This window comes from Xenopus laevis, chromosome 9_10S (genome assembly GCF_017654675.1).
Source record: "Xenopus laevis strain J_2021 chromosome 9_10S, Xenopus_laevis_v10.1, whole genome shotgun sequence".
NCBI lineage: Eukaryota > Metazoa > Chordata > Amphibia > Anura > Pipidae > Xenopus > Xenopus laevis.
Window position 1 is genome coordinate 67003085 of NC_054388.1, and position 16854 is coordinate 67019938.

Here is a 16854-nt window from a genome sequence, read left to right on the forward strand (position 1 = left end):
TAATGGTACAAAATTCTTACAAACTGGGGTGCACCAAATCCAGGATTTTGTTTGTTATGCAAGACTCATGGTTTTCAGCCAAATGGAATCCAAACTGTACAAGTTCATTTATTTTGATGTAATCAACTAATGAAGAGAAAAGTTTTTAACCACTATTAAATAGAGGATGTACCAAGTCCAGTCGTTCAATTGCCAGACTTATCTCTACTAATCAAACTCCCCATCACTATTAAAATCTATCAAATCCAAACGTAAAACGTGGATAAATTGCACTCAATATAATGGGTACAGTTTTTTTTCCGTTCACAATTTTCTCTAAATATCGTACCCTACATACTAAACTACGTTTTCCTATGCAAACTGATGTGTTCAATTTTTGGATGACCAAGCATCCATTACAATATATAGAATAGAATGGATATCTGAGAAATCTTCATATAGAAACACATTATCACTTCCCTCTACAAAAAAATGCAATAACATGCATAGACATTAAAAGAAACTTTAGAGGCACAATTGTAACTTGGAAGAGTATTATTTAAATAGCATAGTTCTAATGATCAACATTCACCTTTTCTTTTTCTATTTAACTTACAAGGTTAGCTTGATCAGAAAATCGGTCAGGTTAGAAAATTCCATCATATATAATAAAATCTATCCATTGTCCAATTGTTTGCAAGATAAGCTTAGTCTTACGATAACTAAAAGATCTTTTAAAATCTTAACGTCTATTGCCACCTTCATCTAGAAAACAATAAAATATGAGAAAATCTGTAACTCCACAGCTATATCTATTTGCCCTAAATGTCAACAGCAAAACATATACTGTATATATTTCATTATTTATGCCACTGCCCAAAGATAATGTGGCTATTTCTTATATAGAATATTGTTTTGATATCAATAACGATGCCCTGATATTTTGATTCTTTGTTTATTTTGAAAAGTAATACAGGTATGGGATCCGTTATCTGTAAAAACCATTATGCAGAAAGTTCTGAATTATGGAATGGCTGTCTCCCATAGACTCCATTATAATGAAATAATCCAAATTTTTAAAAATTATTTCCTTTTTCCCTGTAATAATAAAAAAGTAGCTTGTACTTGATCCAAACCAAGATATAATTAATCCTTATTGGAAACAAAATCAGCTTTTTGGGTTTATTTAATGTTTACATGATTTTCTAATAGACTTGAGGTATGAAGATACAAATTACAGAAAGATCCGTTATCTGGAAAACCCCAGGTCCCGAGCATTCTGGATAACAGGTCCCATACTTGTAATTACAATTTAAAACAAATAAAGGTGGCAACCATAGCCCTTACCCTATAGGCCCGTGTTTCTAAAATATTATGTTACAAATCTTTCCAAAAAATAAAAAATCAATCCACTAAAAAGGGCCACTCTCCTCTGAGCTTTAATAAGCTATTACACAACAAATAAATAAGAGGATAAAACATGCAATTTGCTTAAAAGTAAAAAAAACAAAAAAAAAAACATACTTTCAAGGTTTGTTTTGCGCTGTGTACATTTTAAAAACAGATTCTACAGAGGCATACGATGCATTAATCAATGGCAAGTTACAGACACCGTCACTGTTTTAAGCTAAAAATAACGTGGTGTCTTTTGGATCCTAGTGTGTAGCTTTATTAGTTTTAAAGTTATTGGCAATTTTTGTGCATGAATGGGGGGGGGCTAGATTTTGGCACACCAACTAATTCTATTTCCTTTCTAGAAAACAAGTCTTAATGACAGTGATTTCAGATAAATGCTCAGGATTAGAGTTTGTTCCATGGAACAAAACAAGCTCAAATAGCCTTTATATGAATGGCTCACAAATATTTACTGCTTGGAATGTCTGTGGATTAACAATGAGAGGGATAAATATAAGAAGGCTTAGTTGAGGCAATGTAAACAGATGTATAGTACTTGTAAACTATATAAATACATGAAATTGCAACCTCTAATGCAACACAAAAACAAAGCTTGTGCAAAAATCAAAAGGTTTTATTTAAAGGGGGCAATTCTGTGAATTTTAAATTTATCCCCCATGTTGACAATTGATATTTTGTCACTTTACTTGAAAAAAATTGCAGGAACACTTCACTAAGGGTGAAGTACAATTTTCAGTGCAAATGCCATGTTTTGTTACCCACAATACTGTGTTTTTTCACAGATAATCAGCCTAATATGCTGGTGCGTGTTCTGTTGAATCTATTGCGCCAAATATAAAAACAATTTAGCATCAGTTTTGGCAAATTACTTGCACATTTGGATGGATGCAATTTTGGGTTAGAACGGCATCACTCCCAGTTCATGAGGTTTACATCCAATTGGAAAGTGTCAGAGGTGGATACAAATGCAATTTGCTAAGGGAACCCTACAAAACCCAGGTCAAGGCTAGGATTCCGTGCATCAATGCATTCATGTGACTAGAATTCATCAGTTCATCAGAGTAGGCACAGTTAAAATGCCTTTTGTTATGTATTTATTCATTTATATTGCACCACAATTTTAAACAGTGCATTCCTGCCCCAAGAAGCTTACAATCTATTAGGAAAAGGAGAACATTAGGAAAGGGGCATAAGTGCATAGGATAAAAATGCATTGCTGCAGAAAAAAACTAGCGAAGTGCTTCATCTAGTAGGTGGCTTTTAAGGAGCTTAGAGAAAAGTGTTAGGCGGGGTGCAATCAGTGAAAGGTTTTATGAGCGACATTATGAGCTGTACGATCAGTAGATTGTCCTGAGCTGAGAACGAGTATACAAAGTGATGAGATCTGATATATAACAAGAAGCAGAAGAATGAAGGCCTCTGAAAGATAGGATAAAAATGTTGTATTTTATGCGTCACTATTTCCATTAAATAGGCCTGGAACCACCCAGTCTACACTAGATGTGTCAGGGGCATTCAGATTCTGGTTAGAAATGCACTTACTGTTCTTTTGAATGAGAAGTGGGTATGGGTGGGGTTTCTGACATATGCAGTTCTCCCTAAGGGCAGAGACACATGCTGCTATTTCCGGAGATTAGTCGGCCAGCAACAAATCGATTCATCTTCGGGCGACTAATCTCCACAAACTGCCTTTTAGCCGGCTAGAATGTCAATCGCTGGCGGGATGGCACTTGGACCGCTTAGGCTTTCGACTTTGGGCGACTTCGCAAAACGAAGTGTTCCGATTGCCATCCCACCGGCGATTTACATTCTAGCCAGCGGGAAGGCAGTACGGGGAGATTAGTCGTCCGAAGAAGAAGCAATTTGTCACTGGGCGACTAATATCCCGAAATAGCAGCGTGTGTCTCTGCCCTAAGACTCTGTAGCAGTAGCCTAACAGTACTTGATTAGCTTAATATGGTTTGCAATATCTATAAGCTTAAATTCATGGTATCAAGTAATCTAAACCATGGAAGAACCCCACAAACCAAAAAAACAAAAAAAACATACAGCAGCAGATTAATTAATGAAACTATTTTAGTCAGATCTCGATCAGCACATGATAGATGATGGTATATTTTCCAATTAGACAAATAAAGGCTTTCAATAGCTCTGAATTAAATATGAAAAATGTAAAAGTAAAAGGTAAATGACATAAAAAGATACTATAGGTATAGGATACTTCAACTGGCCAGGTTTGAAAATACTATATGCACCATACACTAGCCAACATGGAAGTACAAGGGAGCCTCCCAATTAACAGAAAAATAAAAATTCCATCTGTTTAGCCCATGGGCCAGTTGGTTGGCTGGTTACGATACATGATAGGCCAGTGTATGGCTAGAACTGCAGCTTTATCGTTCACAGTCAGTCTACACATGACTCTAGACTAGTTGCTCCATTGAATTACGGACATAAAACTACCAGATTACAGATTAGGTTGTGAAAATTTACAGTTTAAATTGGGTTAGAAAATACACTGCTTGCTATATATCCAGCATTTTTCTTCCTCCTGTGTTGTTTATGTTTTCTTCTCAATCAGTTCTGAGGGTTGGGCCCTCACATGCAATTCCTGCAGATAGACCTAAGCTTTGTATAAACCAAATAAATGTGTCACAGCAGCATATTTAGAAGGGAAACATTGATAAAGAATATAAATCCACACAAATACTGTGTGTGTGTGTATACACACACACACACACGCTCAAGTATACAACTGGAAGTTCAAGCTGTATTGCAATAGTAGCGCTTATTTATGAACATAGCTGGCAGTTACCAATAACAACTAAGCACACCAATTAACTGCACTATTTTCCAGCTTGAAGTATACTATTCAAGTCTAGATCCAAAGAGGCTAAGATTGGCAACTGCAATGTTTATAAACAAGTCCCAAAGTGTTTAGTGAATTTTAATACCTATCCTTGCATCATTTCGAGACTTGCCTCTGAAGCACGTGTCTATATATTTCCAAGAATGTCTGTTCTCATTTGAATGGGTACCCAATAATGTCAGATTGCCCCCCTTAGCCATGCCTCCAGTTTTCATAACGAAGGGTTGACAGTCCAATTTTAGACAACAGCTCTCTGGGTACATGCTATAATGCAACACTATTTGCATGACATAAGCCTTTGTTCTTCACAAGCTGATATTTTGCCACCATCTAAAAATTATAGTCAGTATCATTAGTAATGCATGTCTAAGAAAAAAAAAAAAATTTGTAGACTTAAAAGAAAAAATTATTTCTTTTATTTGAAAACCGGTCACATTTTGATAAAGCAGTATTAAAAAAAAATGATATAAGCTATTGCTGGTTTTTCCTCAGAAGAATTTGTGTAGTTGCTAAGAAATATCCCAGTCACAGTACACAATGGCTCTCTTTCATTCCCAAAAGCTTCTTAGTAAGAGAAGCCAAGCAAATCCCAAATGATGTTCTTCTTTCAGAAAGTCTGCTACTGCAAGTACCAAATGAAACAGGGGGGGGTGAGAGGGACTGCACAGATGTCCTCTAAATCATTTTTGAGAACGGATGTAGAAAACCATTTAAAAAGGAAATAAACATACAAAGGTTTAAATCCTAGGTTCCCTAGCTGAGGAGCTGGTAACCAAACTTGTGGATGGGGGATATTAATAGGTCTAATATGAATTTGCTGTATATAATTGTTTTTTTCCATTGTTCTAGAACAGCATACAGACCCCCATAAAGTTATTACCAAGACCCCTCTATAATAAACCATCATTATAGACAGAAGAGCCTTGGCCACACATTATAAATCCTGGCCACAGTAACTGAAGAATTAAGAAATTTTGAATAATTCAGCTTGGAAATTGTTGCTTAAGGGTAGGACTCCACGAGCAATTTTGTCGTGATCCGACGTGCTGAGACAAAACGCATGCGACTTGGCGCATGCGACAAAAATAAGGTAAGAGATAGAATTGTCACATGGTGTCGCAGCGTTGATCCACGTTCTGTCGCAGCGCATCGGATCGCGACAAAATCGATCATGGAGTTGTCTTGGCAGTGAACAGGGCCATGTTGCAACACCTTGTATTACTATTTAGCTCATCACTCCATGTGACAGCCCTTGTGATCAGTTATCCAGAAAGCCCCAGGCTCCAAGCATTCTAAAAAAACAGGTCCCATACATGTAATACAACTAATGATGCATGGTTCACACATGAGGAAATTCAAAAGAGACTAGAACATTTTAAGATAACCAAAGGTCCGGGACTGGATGGTATTCATGCCAGGGTACTAATCGAGCTTAGCTCTGTAATTGCTAAAACTCTTTACTTAAATTTTTCAGGATTAACGTCTGGCATGGTGCAGACAGGCTTGCCAATTACTAATGTGGTGCCAATATTCAAAAAGGGATCACATTCTCAGCTTCAACACTACAGGCCTGTAAGTCTGACAATAGTGGTAGGAAACCTTTCAAATGGGTTTTAAAGGAGCAGTAACACTAAAAAATTAAAGTGTTTTAAAGGAATGACAATATAATGAATGGATGCCAGCCACTGGTAAAACTGGAGTGTTAGCTTTAGAAATACAATTATAGTTTATATAAACCAGCTGTTGTGTAGCCATGGGGGCAGCCCTTCAAGCATAGGATACAATATAGACGATAAGTCCTGAAGAATCTCATTGTATACTACAGAGCTTATCTGTTATCTACTATGTATCCTGTGCCTTTTCTCCTTTTCCAGCTTGAATGGCTGCCCCTATGGCTACACAGCAGTTGATTTACATAAATGATATTAGTGTTTCAGTAGCAAACACACCAGGGCATTAACTCATTAACAAAATTACATTAAAAACATAATTTTGTCTCTTTATATGTCCCTGGTAACGCCTCACCTGGAGTATGCAGTGTAGTTTTTTTGTAGGGCTCAAATTCTTAAGAGAGATATAAATGAGCTGGAGAGACGTGCAAATAAACTGGTTAGAAAGATGGAAGACAAATTGTGAGAAGAAAGACTTACACTCGCACACCCTGGCCGTCCAGACTTCAGCGATCCCCAGGTGCTCGATGCTAGAGGGAATGTGCAACCTCAGAAACAACGTAGAAATAGGACACACCGGCACAACATGGGTAATTCCAGCAGGTAAAACCTTGCTCGTTTATTGCGGATGCAACGTTTCGGGGCGTGACCCCTTTCTCAAAAAAGGGGTCACGCCCCGAAACGTTGCATCCGCAATAAACGAGCAAGACAAATTGTGAGGACATTATAGACAAATAGCTGGGGATATTTTTTTCCCATAAAGAGAAGGTAGTTCTTCACAGTGAGGTTGTGGGATGCCCTGCCAGGTGATGTTGTGATGGCGGATTCTGTTAATGCTTTTAAGGGGAGGCTGGGATGTTTTCTTGGATAAGTATAATATCCAAGGCTATTGTAATACTAAAATCTTCAATTAGGGGGTTAATTACTAAAATGACTTTTTTTTTCCACTTTTTGGCAAAATAAAATTTTGACCAAACTCCCAAACCTAAATCCCATTTATTAACGGATAAAAAGATCTCAACAAATTTGCATGCGAAAAAATTATTGAAACAAAATTAAGCGTCATTTTGAATCCTTCCAGCTTTTTTGTCACACGAAAAAAATGGATCTATCGGATTATCAAACAAAAAACAGCACAAACAGCCCGAAACTCTTGAGAATCCTGAAGATAAAAAAACATGTTCCAAAGGTTAAAGGGACCATCTGCCATTGACTTATACATGATTTTGACAGGTCTTAGTTGTAGAATTTTCAGATTCAAATTTTTATCAGCTTTAGAGAACAAAAAATCTCCAACGGTTTTTTTACTTTTAAAATTCAGATTTTTTTGCCCTTTAAAAATCAACCAGAGAGAAACTCCACCATTAATAAATAGAGTGAGGGTATGGAGGTGTCGGTGTGTTTGTGTGTATGGATGCTGGGTTTAATTTGTAAGGGTTGAACTTGATGGACTTTGGTCCCTTTGCAACCCGATTTAACTATGCAACCATGTAGATTAATACAAATCCTCCAAAAATGATTTGGCCGTATACGGAATCAAATGTGAGTCCTGAAAAAAACTGCTGTAATATGGCCAAATTTGCCTTTATCATCTGCATCTACTTCATGGAATCAATATACCTAGAAACCAGAAAGTTATGACTTATGTTTTACATGCCTGATGACATGATGAATATGAAGAAAATAAGATAGCAAGCTCCATGCTATGGGACATTCTTGACCATGTTTTACCACAATTACATCCTATTTAGAAATAAAATTGTGTTCTGCCTTTCTGTAGATGACGTGTTCCACACAATTTCTAATAACTTCATCTCAATAGGGTTTAGTGGACAAGAATTACATTTTCTTTTTCAGAAAACACACAAATGTAGAAGATTAATAAATCAGCCCCTATATGTACCAATCCAAAAGCAAATATTTCACTAAGTATATTGCAATAGCATACTTTTGCTAGATTCTTGTAGATATGCAGATCTGATAAGTCCAAGTCAATAAATTATTTTCTACCGATTTAGATGGTTTGAATTATTTTTGTATATATATTTTAATGCTCTCAAAAACATCTATTATTAACTGTGTTTTTAATGGTGGTAGACCTATTGGATGAGGTATTCCCTCCATTATCTGGATTAGATATCTGCCATATATTACTTTTGCAGCATACCCACTGTAGATGTAGATTTTACTTTGGTGCTACTATACTCCCCCAGAGATCTCAACTGTCAACAAAATGACTAAAAACATTTTTTCGCCCACAAAAGCGTGCCGTTCAAACAACCAACAGTACTATTACAACAGGAGATCTAAACTCTGTGAACTTGTGTTAAAAGTTCACAAGATAAATACAGCATATGGCCTTTGGGTTTCCTTTATCTACAGTGAAAACAAAACTAGATACATAAACAGCCACACAAAAGCCTTAATAACAATTGCCACTCACTACATAAGAAGACTTTACGGAGATTTAAGAGAAAAAACCCTGAAAAAGGAGGTCCATTAAGTCACACAAACACTCTGTATCCACAAGGCATGACAGAAGGCATTCCTTTACACTGAGCACTGATCGGAACTCCTTTCACTGATCATGTTATTCAATGCAGATTTGGAACAATCTGCAAAGATCACAATAACTATGCCAGACAAGTGAATGTATTTACTTACCTGAAACCCCAGGCCGATGCTCCTATCAGAAAACTGCACCGGCCCGTGGTTATTCCAGTAAGTACCACGGAGCGATTCACTTCTGGCTTCAAATTTCCCGGGGCAGACACATGCGCAGTAGAATGAAACAACCGGATTTTTAGTTAAAGTTCGGCTTCTCACTCTAATGCATATGCGCACCTGCGACAAGAAAGAAGAAGCCAGAAGAGAATCGCTCCTTGGGGGTGCCTAGCATATGGCACCCCCAACTGGTTAACGACTTTCCTTCATCTTCCAGAGTTGTTTAAGTGGGCTAGGGGCAACACCAGGATAATGTTCAAGACTGATGCTTGAACATTATCTTGGAGAATTTGTTGATACTGGGTTGAATTCATCCGACCCTCGACAAGTGCCCTAGCTAATGCAACCAATTTGGTGCTGCCAGTAATCAGCGTTGAGCAGTTACATGCATTCAAATTAGCAAAATTACAAGGGTGCCCAAATTTTTTCACATTTGATTTAATTTCAAACTGAATACTGCTTCACTAAAAATCTTTGTTCAGAAAACACCCCAGTACTCAGATGTTCATGGGAAATGAAAGACATACCACGGTTATCTTTTTTGTTGAAAGTGGAGTAAAATATTATGCAGGCTGAGAGGGGTTCCCAAACATTTTCATATGACCATCATAACTGTAGCTCTGGAAATTATTCACTAAACAGATCAAAGCAACACACCAAAAATCCAAATAAGCTCTAGGATACAAAGACAAAATTCTGGAATGTAAAAACACAGGAATCCTCTGAAATGAAATGGATATGAGAAACAGTAGAAAGACTACAGTCCTATGCATGAATGTCTCATCTCCTAACATGATACCACATTGACTGGGTATCACAATATTTTGGTTTTATAGACAATTTAATTACAAAAGTAGCTATTTTTGTGGTATTAAAGCCACTAATAGCATAGTGGACACACAAAGCCATTTAAAGAGTACTGTTTCTGAAGAACTGGCTAATAAATCTTAGTACACAAAAAATTAAACTGCATATGTTTGGTTAAAATTGTGACCTTTATAGTTTCTGAAATAACAAAAACAAGTATATTGTCCTAAATATGGTTGGCATAGATCGTCTCAGTACTGATAAAATAAGAATATTATAAATGTTATTCAAATCCTTAAATCTGAACGAAGCATGCAGGCACCAGCATCTACTATGTGATTTTTATTAAACCCGGGGGCCAAAGACCGATTGCTCTGTTGAGGCTACAATTATTCTTTATGTTACTTATTATTATATATCTGTCTATTATGTTTTATGCCCTTTCCCCACACCCAAACCAGTGCTGGATGCTAGGTTACATTGAACCCTAGCAACCATATAGCTTCTGCAATTCCCCTGCAGAGCTTCTAAAGAATATAAAAAAAAACATTTGCAAAATTAAGACCGTTTACAAACTGTTGCCGACTACCAATGTCCACTTTTTACTAAATGTTAATTACAAGGTGGATGACCCCTTTAAATCACTGTAATGTAATGTAGATGTATCCCAAAACGCACAAATATAAGCAAAATAAAAGGAAGTAACCATAGTAACTATATCTTCTAGGTTACAATCTGTGTGCTGCTAGAATGCAATGTTCTTTACAATCACTGAATTAATTTTATCAAAGTTTCCCACTGTTATGCCAGGTATTACTATGGGTTTGTTTTCTCTGATTGGATTGGTAAAAACTTAATTAGCAATGGTAGATTACCAGTTTTTGCTATCCAAAAACCCCTCAACAATCACAGCTCTGCAGTTACTTGTGAAGGATATTATCTATTCTATGTCATTCATGAGAAGCAAAATGGTACTCTGTGTATTGACCTGGAAAGTTTTGAGAAGGACGATCATGCTAGACAAATACAAGAGATAAACTGGCATGGCTGGATGCTTCATCTTAAATGGCATAAGGTAGAGTCTTGCATCAGAATACCCGCAATAGGATTTGGATTCGGCCGGATTATATTTCTTGTGCCCACTGTTTGAGTGGCCCGCAGGTACCTGAACCGCTGAAGCAGGGTGGGCTACAGGTCGGCGATTCCCAGGGTAAAGTAAGGCAATATATGCTTCTAAATGTAAAAATTGATCGGTGTGATGTCACTTCCGGTTAACGTGAAATCACTTTCACCTGGGGTGCCGATCACTGTGGGGAATCTGGTGGAAATCGACAGGCTTGACAAAGCAGTTAAGTGGATGGGGTCAGGCTAAGGCTTAGCGAGTCCTGGTTGGGTGCATGTTTTAGACTTGTGCAGGTCTCTAGCATAAAGCTGGTTGTGAGAAGAGTCAATCAACTATGTGAAAATAAACAATAAGTGTTTAATTTGGACTAATGATTTTAGTTCTAAGCAAATTTACAATAAATATAAAAAATACTCATATTGTAATATGAATATTGTGTTTTACATATTTTAATTAAAGGATTGTAAAATCGGTGTTATTCAGACCCACAATGAAAAGTCAGGGATGTTGTTGGGATCCCGCAGTGACAACTATGGTTACTTGTCTCTGTTACCAAGCTTGCAGCAACTTCTACTTTAAAAATTCTATAGCAACTGTAATCTTAGCAACCATATTTGTGCATTCATATATTTCTTCATTTTAAGAACTAAAATTAGATTTCATTTATTACATTCCTATACGATAGGGATGTTTCAGGGTTATTAATACGTGCACATTGTAATCCACAATACAGTAAGTAAATAGTAAGGTGCTGTGAACACAATAAAAGGTCATTAGCTATAGCTCTGATGGCATCTTCCAGTTATTGCAAAAATAGTGCATTTTCATTTATCCTGACCTGTTGATGTGCAAACGTGGACGAATACATGTAAAGAAAATCATACTAAAGAAATCTGGTATGATTCTTGGAACATTCGCCAGCCTTCAGCGCCCTGGACGCAACTTTGCATTTTAGTAAATTAGTGGTGTCTGCGAGAATTTTCGCATGGCAAAGATGGGTGCGAAGCCGCCGCTGGCGAACTTTGGCTGGTTAGTAAATTTCCCCCCATGTACCATGGGTATTAGTTGGTTCATCGGTTGGGCAGGTTAGAAAATCTGCAAACGCACTGTTGGGCTATACATTATGAATCGTTAGGTAAGGAAGTTAAGTGGAGCCTCAGCACCTCTTCACTTCCTGCTATTCTGATCTGTCAAGTCAAAGGAACTGAACAAACAAACTAAAAGGTGGCCATACCATGTATATTATGGTCCTTTAAGGAGGAGCAGTCAAGAGGATGACTCACAGTGACTAGGGTCCAACCACAAAGTCACACAAGGTGAGAACTGCACAGTAACTTAAAATGTTCCCATTCATTTTAAACTTTTTAGTAATTACAATTGAAAGCAGTTTGTCAATTCCCTCCTCACCTTTCCCAGACTATTTAAACTATTGCAGCTTTGTATCAGTAGTCAGATCTCCTCCAGTAAAGACATCTGTTTTCACAGTGCCTTGCATGTTCTGAGAATAACATCTGCAAAGAAGAATAACAGACGTGAGGCACTGTGGGAAATAGAGTCTTGCCTGGAAAAGAGTTGATTTCCGATACGATGTTGCTGTAGTCTGGCTAACAGAATAAAAAAGCAAAGGATAGAAGAGCTTTCAACGGTACTGAACTTCCCATACCTTAATTGGAGCTGTAGAGAATTTAACCTTTCGTGAAGGTACTAGCTCTTCCTCTTCAGAGAGTCCCGGCATTTCTTCATAGTCACTACTAAATCCATAATTCTCATTTTCAGTGGTCAATACATCTTTGAAGTCACCAGCTTGGTCCTCTACTTCAGTTTCCCTATCATCATCAAAAGCTGCATTTTCGATCCCAAGAGCACTGTTAGAATATCCATACGTGATTTTGTTTTTCTCCACTTGTTCATCAAACTCACTTTCATCTTCTTCTTCACTGCCTTCATCATCCATGTCCTCTGTTGGTTTTATATTTTCATCTAGAGGCACTGCAGTTTTTTCAAACAATTGTTCATTGTTCTGGTTAACCAAGATGTCCACAATTTGAATTGCATCAAAAGATTTCACATCAAGAGGTTTTATATCTTCAAATACATCATTTTTAATCTGTTCCTCATTGTCACTCTCTGAAGACTCATTTTGCAAAACTACCAACTCTGCCCTAACCATTCCTGCAACTGATTTTTCAGTTGCAGGGACAAAAGAATCATCAGCTGTCTGGTTTGATGGTGGACTGTTACTTGGAAGGAAGACTTGGTCATCCTGAATTTCCTTACTAATTTTGTGTACCTCCCCCTCTATGTCTGATTTTTTCCCCAAGTTTTGGTTTTCAGAAGGGCTAGTATGTTTGTTGCCAAAACTGATATGAATTTCTTTTTCAGTCACTTCTGACACATCTGATAAAGGTAGTACGCTAGGGCTGCAAGACACTTCCGAATGGTGGCCATTTTTTATAAAGTCCTTAGATTCTTCCCCATCACTATCTACAAGAAAACTTTCCAGTCTCCTTGAAATAGGCCCTGCATTAAGAGAAGAGGATGTCGATGAATTTGATCTTTGACTTAAGTTATTCAAAACTTCTTCTGTTTCTTTACTCTTAAATGAAGGTGATGTCAGCTTAGTCATTGTGGAGGATAAGCTGGAGTGGCTCTGATCAGAACTGGAACTTTCTGTGTCCAGTGACCCATGCCGTCGCTGGCTGATTAACTTTTCTTCCTTAGTTGGGGAAGACCTGTCAGAAGTGTTTTGGTGATTAACGTTTTTTTCAAAGAGTTTCCTAGTTTCAGAAAACTTTTCTGCTAAAGTTACTTTGTCCAGGTCCACTTCCTCTCCTGTCCTGATCACCTTTTCAGGAGATGGAATCTCCCCACTTGCATTAAATGCATTATTTTTTTGTACGCTTACAACAGACGCATTGGTTGGAAGAGACGAAAAATCAGCCTTAATTAGTTTGGGCTCATGCTGCACTTCATTTGGTGTTGAGCTCATCTGCATAAACATATTCTTGATCTTGTGGACCCTATTACCATATGAGGCCCGTCCTCGGGTAATGTCAGCTGGCCCTCCATTTGTGTTAAACTTCAAAGACACAGGCTTTGGTGAAATCTCAGGCTTTCCACCATCAAATGAACACTTAATAGCATGGAAATCAGACTTATATGCATTTCTGTGCGGTGAAGCACTTCTCAGGGTCCTATCCCCTTTCCCTTCTGTTTTTATCATTTTTTCTTTAAGCTAAAAATGCTTCCTGGAAGAAACTTTGAATGTCACTACCACTTAAAATGGACGGCTTCAATCATATAAAAATGTGCTCTGTTGCGTTTGTGGGAAATAGTAAGAAATGAATCAGCTCCTCCAGGTTCAATGGTATGAGTAGTATCATTGCCACATAAATGCGATCTGCAAAAAAAAAAATTAAAAGATATATGATATATTGAAATACTTTTCATGAGCTCATACCCAGCTGCATATATGTTTTACACATAAGCAGACCTGGCATTGAAGACGTTAATTACTACCCAATTATAAAAAGTGCACAGTAAAGTGCACCACAGTTTTAAAAAAAAAACAAAAAACAAAACGACAAGTGGTTTCAAGCTGACACTACTGCTGCAAATATCAAAAACAGATTTATGTAGGGTAAACTGGTACATTTTAGAAAAAAAAAACAAAGGTGAAATGTATCTTACAGGTACGCTTGAAAGATGAAAGTAATTAACATATATATGGAATCTCCCATAAACATACAAAAGCTGTGTTCTCCCTAGTATGTAGTGGCCAGGCACTCCACCCACATTGTTCCCTGATGCCCCTTAAAGTCAGCCCCAGCATCAACTGTTATAATAGACAACTTTTTACAGACCTTGGTAGGACAGTATGCACAGCACCTATGAAAAGTTTCTCTTATGTGAAGTGAAGCAGGGTGTGGTGCAATTTTCCCCACTTGCACGACTACTTCCCCCCCCCACGGGTAGAAAAAATTGCTATGGAGAACACTGGAATGTTGTAACTCGCTTTAGTGACTGGACGGCCCCAGTGCACCACCCTGAGCCTTCAGCAAGGGGCACCGATGAAACCATCAAAACAGAAGACAGACATTCAATGTCCAATACCAAACTAAAGCGCATAAAAACAGAAGAGTCAAAAAAGAGCGTTTCACATTCTGTGCGTCTGCTACCATTCATGCTAGTGCAAGAATGAATATAGAAATTCCCTTTTAGTTATTACTTAAGAGGCATTTTTTTTAGTTGTTCATTGAGTGGCTGCCTTCTATTCTATGGTTAAATGTATTTTATCCAAAAATGTGTGGAAAGTGTTTAGGATTTATATAATTAAACTGAGTGTCACACACAAAAATGGGATGCTCTCATAAAGATGAACCCAAGATAAAAGCACATTTTCTGGAAACCAAGTCCATTTTCATTCCTGTGCCAAATAAAAATTTAAGTTACACCTAGAAACATTAAACCACTTTGAAGAGTCCTAGAAAAAGTAATGCACTTTATAAGGCTAAAAAAGAAAACTTTGCCCATAACCCACGTCCCACAGAAGTCACCCATTAATGAGCCAATCAAATGAATGCAGGCACCTGTGCTCATACAGAATAACAGAAATGGCTTGACTGGTTTTTGTATGAAATGAAGAACTTGGCTCTGTGCACATATTAGTATACATGCTGTGTGACATTCAGAAGAAGCAGAAATCTTTTAACGCTGTGCTCAAAATAATAATCAGGAAAACTCTTATTTACTAAAAATAGTTCAACATAAAGGCATGTGTATGCATCACCTTAAAAGAGTTAAGCTGGCCACAGACGCAAAAGATCCGATCATACGGATCAATGTTCGATCAGGCCTCCCCATCTCCCGACCTGGCACTAACCATTCCGATCAAATAAAGTACAAAAGAACTGATGTTCTGCCCCTGACAGCAATCGTACGAAAGGTATGTCCAACCAAAGCTAGCGACAGTCTCCAACTGAAAATCGTGCGATCGGCAATACATGCAGAGATATTATCTGCAGCCGACAGAAATCTTTTAACCTGTCCGATCGACCAATCTCCGCCGGAAGGAAAAATGTCGGGACTCTCCACACACGGTACGAATCCTCGATTCGTACGACCAGATCTATGCGTCTATGGCTAGCTTTAGGCTTTTTATATGGGTAAATATGAATATAAGATTAAAACCATAGTTATGATTGTAAATTCTTGTGCTTAGGGATCTCCTTAGCAAAGAGTCGGATTGCTGTTCACTCTCTGACACTGGATACCCCCCCATCGATGGCTACTGTAAAGGCAAGTACAATACAAAAAAAACTCTTCCTTTTGCCTATATTACCCTTGTAGTGTAATTGCACGTTAATGATTTACTCTGTGGATTGTAACACATGATGCACATATAAAAGTACAAGTGGAATATACACTTTATAGATGCAACTAGTGCACATGGCCTAAGCAATGTGATCCCACAAGTTTGGGAGGCGGTCGTTAAGCAATGTCTATTATACGCCACATCTGCAGCCCACCAACATATATAAAGCACAATAAGGAGCTGTCGGCGGATCCCATTTGTGAACAGTCTGAGGGCCACATGTTGGACAGGTACAAGCCACTGTGAGAGTTTATAAAGAGCAAAAGCAGGTGAGAGCCCCAGTTGCTGGGAGACAGTGCAGCAGTTGTCCGCTTACTCTTAATAAATAGTGTTACTGAGCAAAAGCAGCTATCCAAGACAGCCCCACATAAATGATAAAAAAAAAAAAGGTTTTAATATATGAGAGAAATAAGAAGCTCACCAGTGTGGAGATGGAGTTTGTTCTTCGCCCTCCCTCGTTCCCTCCTTGGACAAAGAATGTAGTTAGTGAGTGCTGCCTGCTGGCACCCTGCCTCCTCTCAGGCACAAAGAGCTCAGCAGCACCGCACGCCGCCTCCTCCTCACTCCAACTCCACTGCCTCAGACACAGTCCGCGGGGAAAAGTTTACAGAAGTACCTGAACTTCCACTCTCCCTCGGCCACGTCTACTCGCCGGGAAAAGGCCCTCCTCCACCCAGAGGGAAAGCCAAGTGAACACGTAATAGACTACAGAAATTGCTGTGAATCAGACTCGCTTCAACTACGCTTTGACGAGCCACCATCACTTCTACTCCTCCTCCCACTGCCTCCCCGCCAGGCTTCGTCTCCTTCTTCCTACTCTCTCTTCCCAAATAACTCACAGCGCGCCGAAGGCGAGCTCAGCGCGCTCTCTCCCCGAACTGACCAATCAGCA

The 16854-nt window shown here is 38.2% G+C and overlaps 1 protein-coding gene across 5 annotated transcripts in view; it reads right to left on the minus strand.

Moving 5' to 3' along the window:
- ppp1r9al.S (protein phosphatase 1 regulatory subunit 9A like S homeolog) overlaps positions 1–16854 on the minus strand; it is a 54381-nt gene that overhangs the window by 37395 nt on the left and 132 nt on the right. For 2 of the 5 annotated variants that reach the window (XM_018238863.2, XM_018238864.2), the window contains exons 1-2: positions 16384–16848; positions 12252–13988 (exon numbers count right to left, since the gene is read on the minus strand). In XM_018238863.2, the coding sequence (XP_018094352.1) occupies positions 12252–13811 (1560 nt within the window). In that variant the 5' untranslated portion in view covers positions 13812–13988; positions 16384–16848. Of the gene's footprint in view, positions 1–12251; positions 13989–16383; positions 16849–16854 lie in introns of those variants that run through there. The other 3 variants (XM_018238860.2, XM_018238862.2, XM_018238861.2) reach the window with 3 other exon arrangements.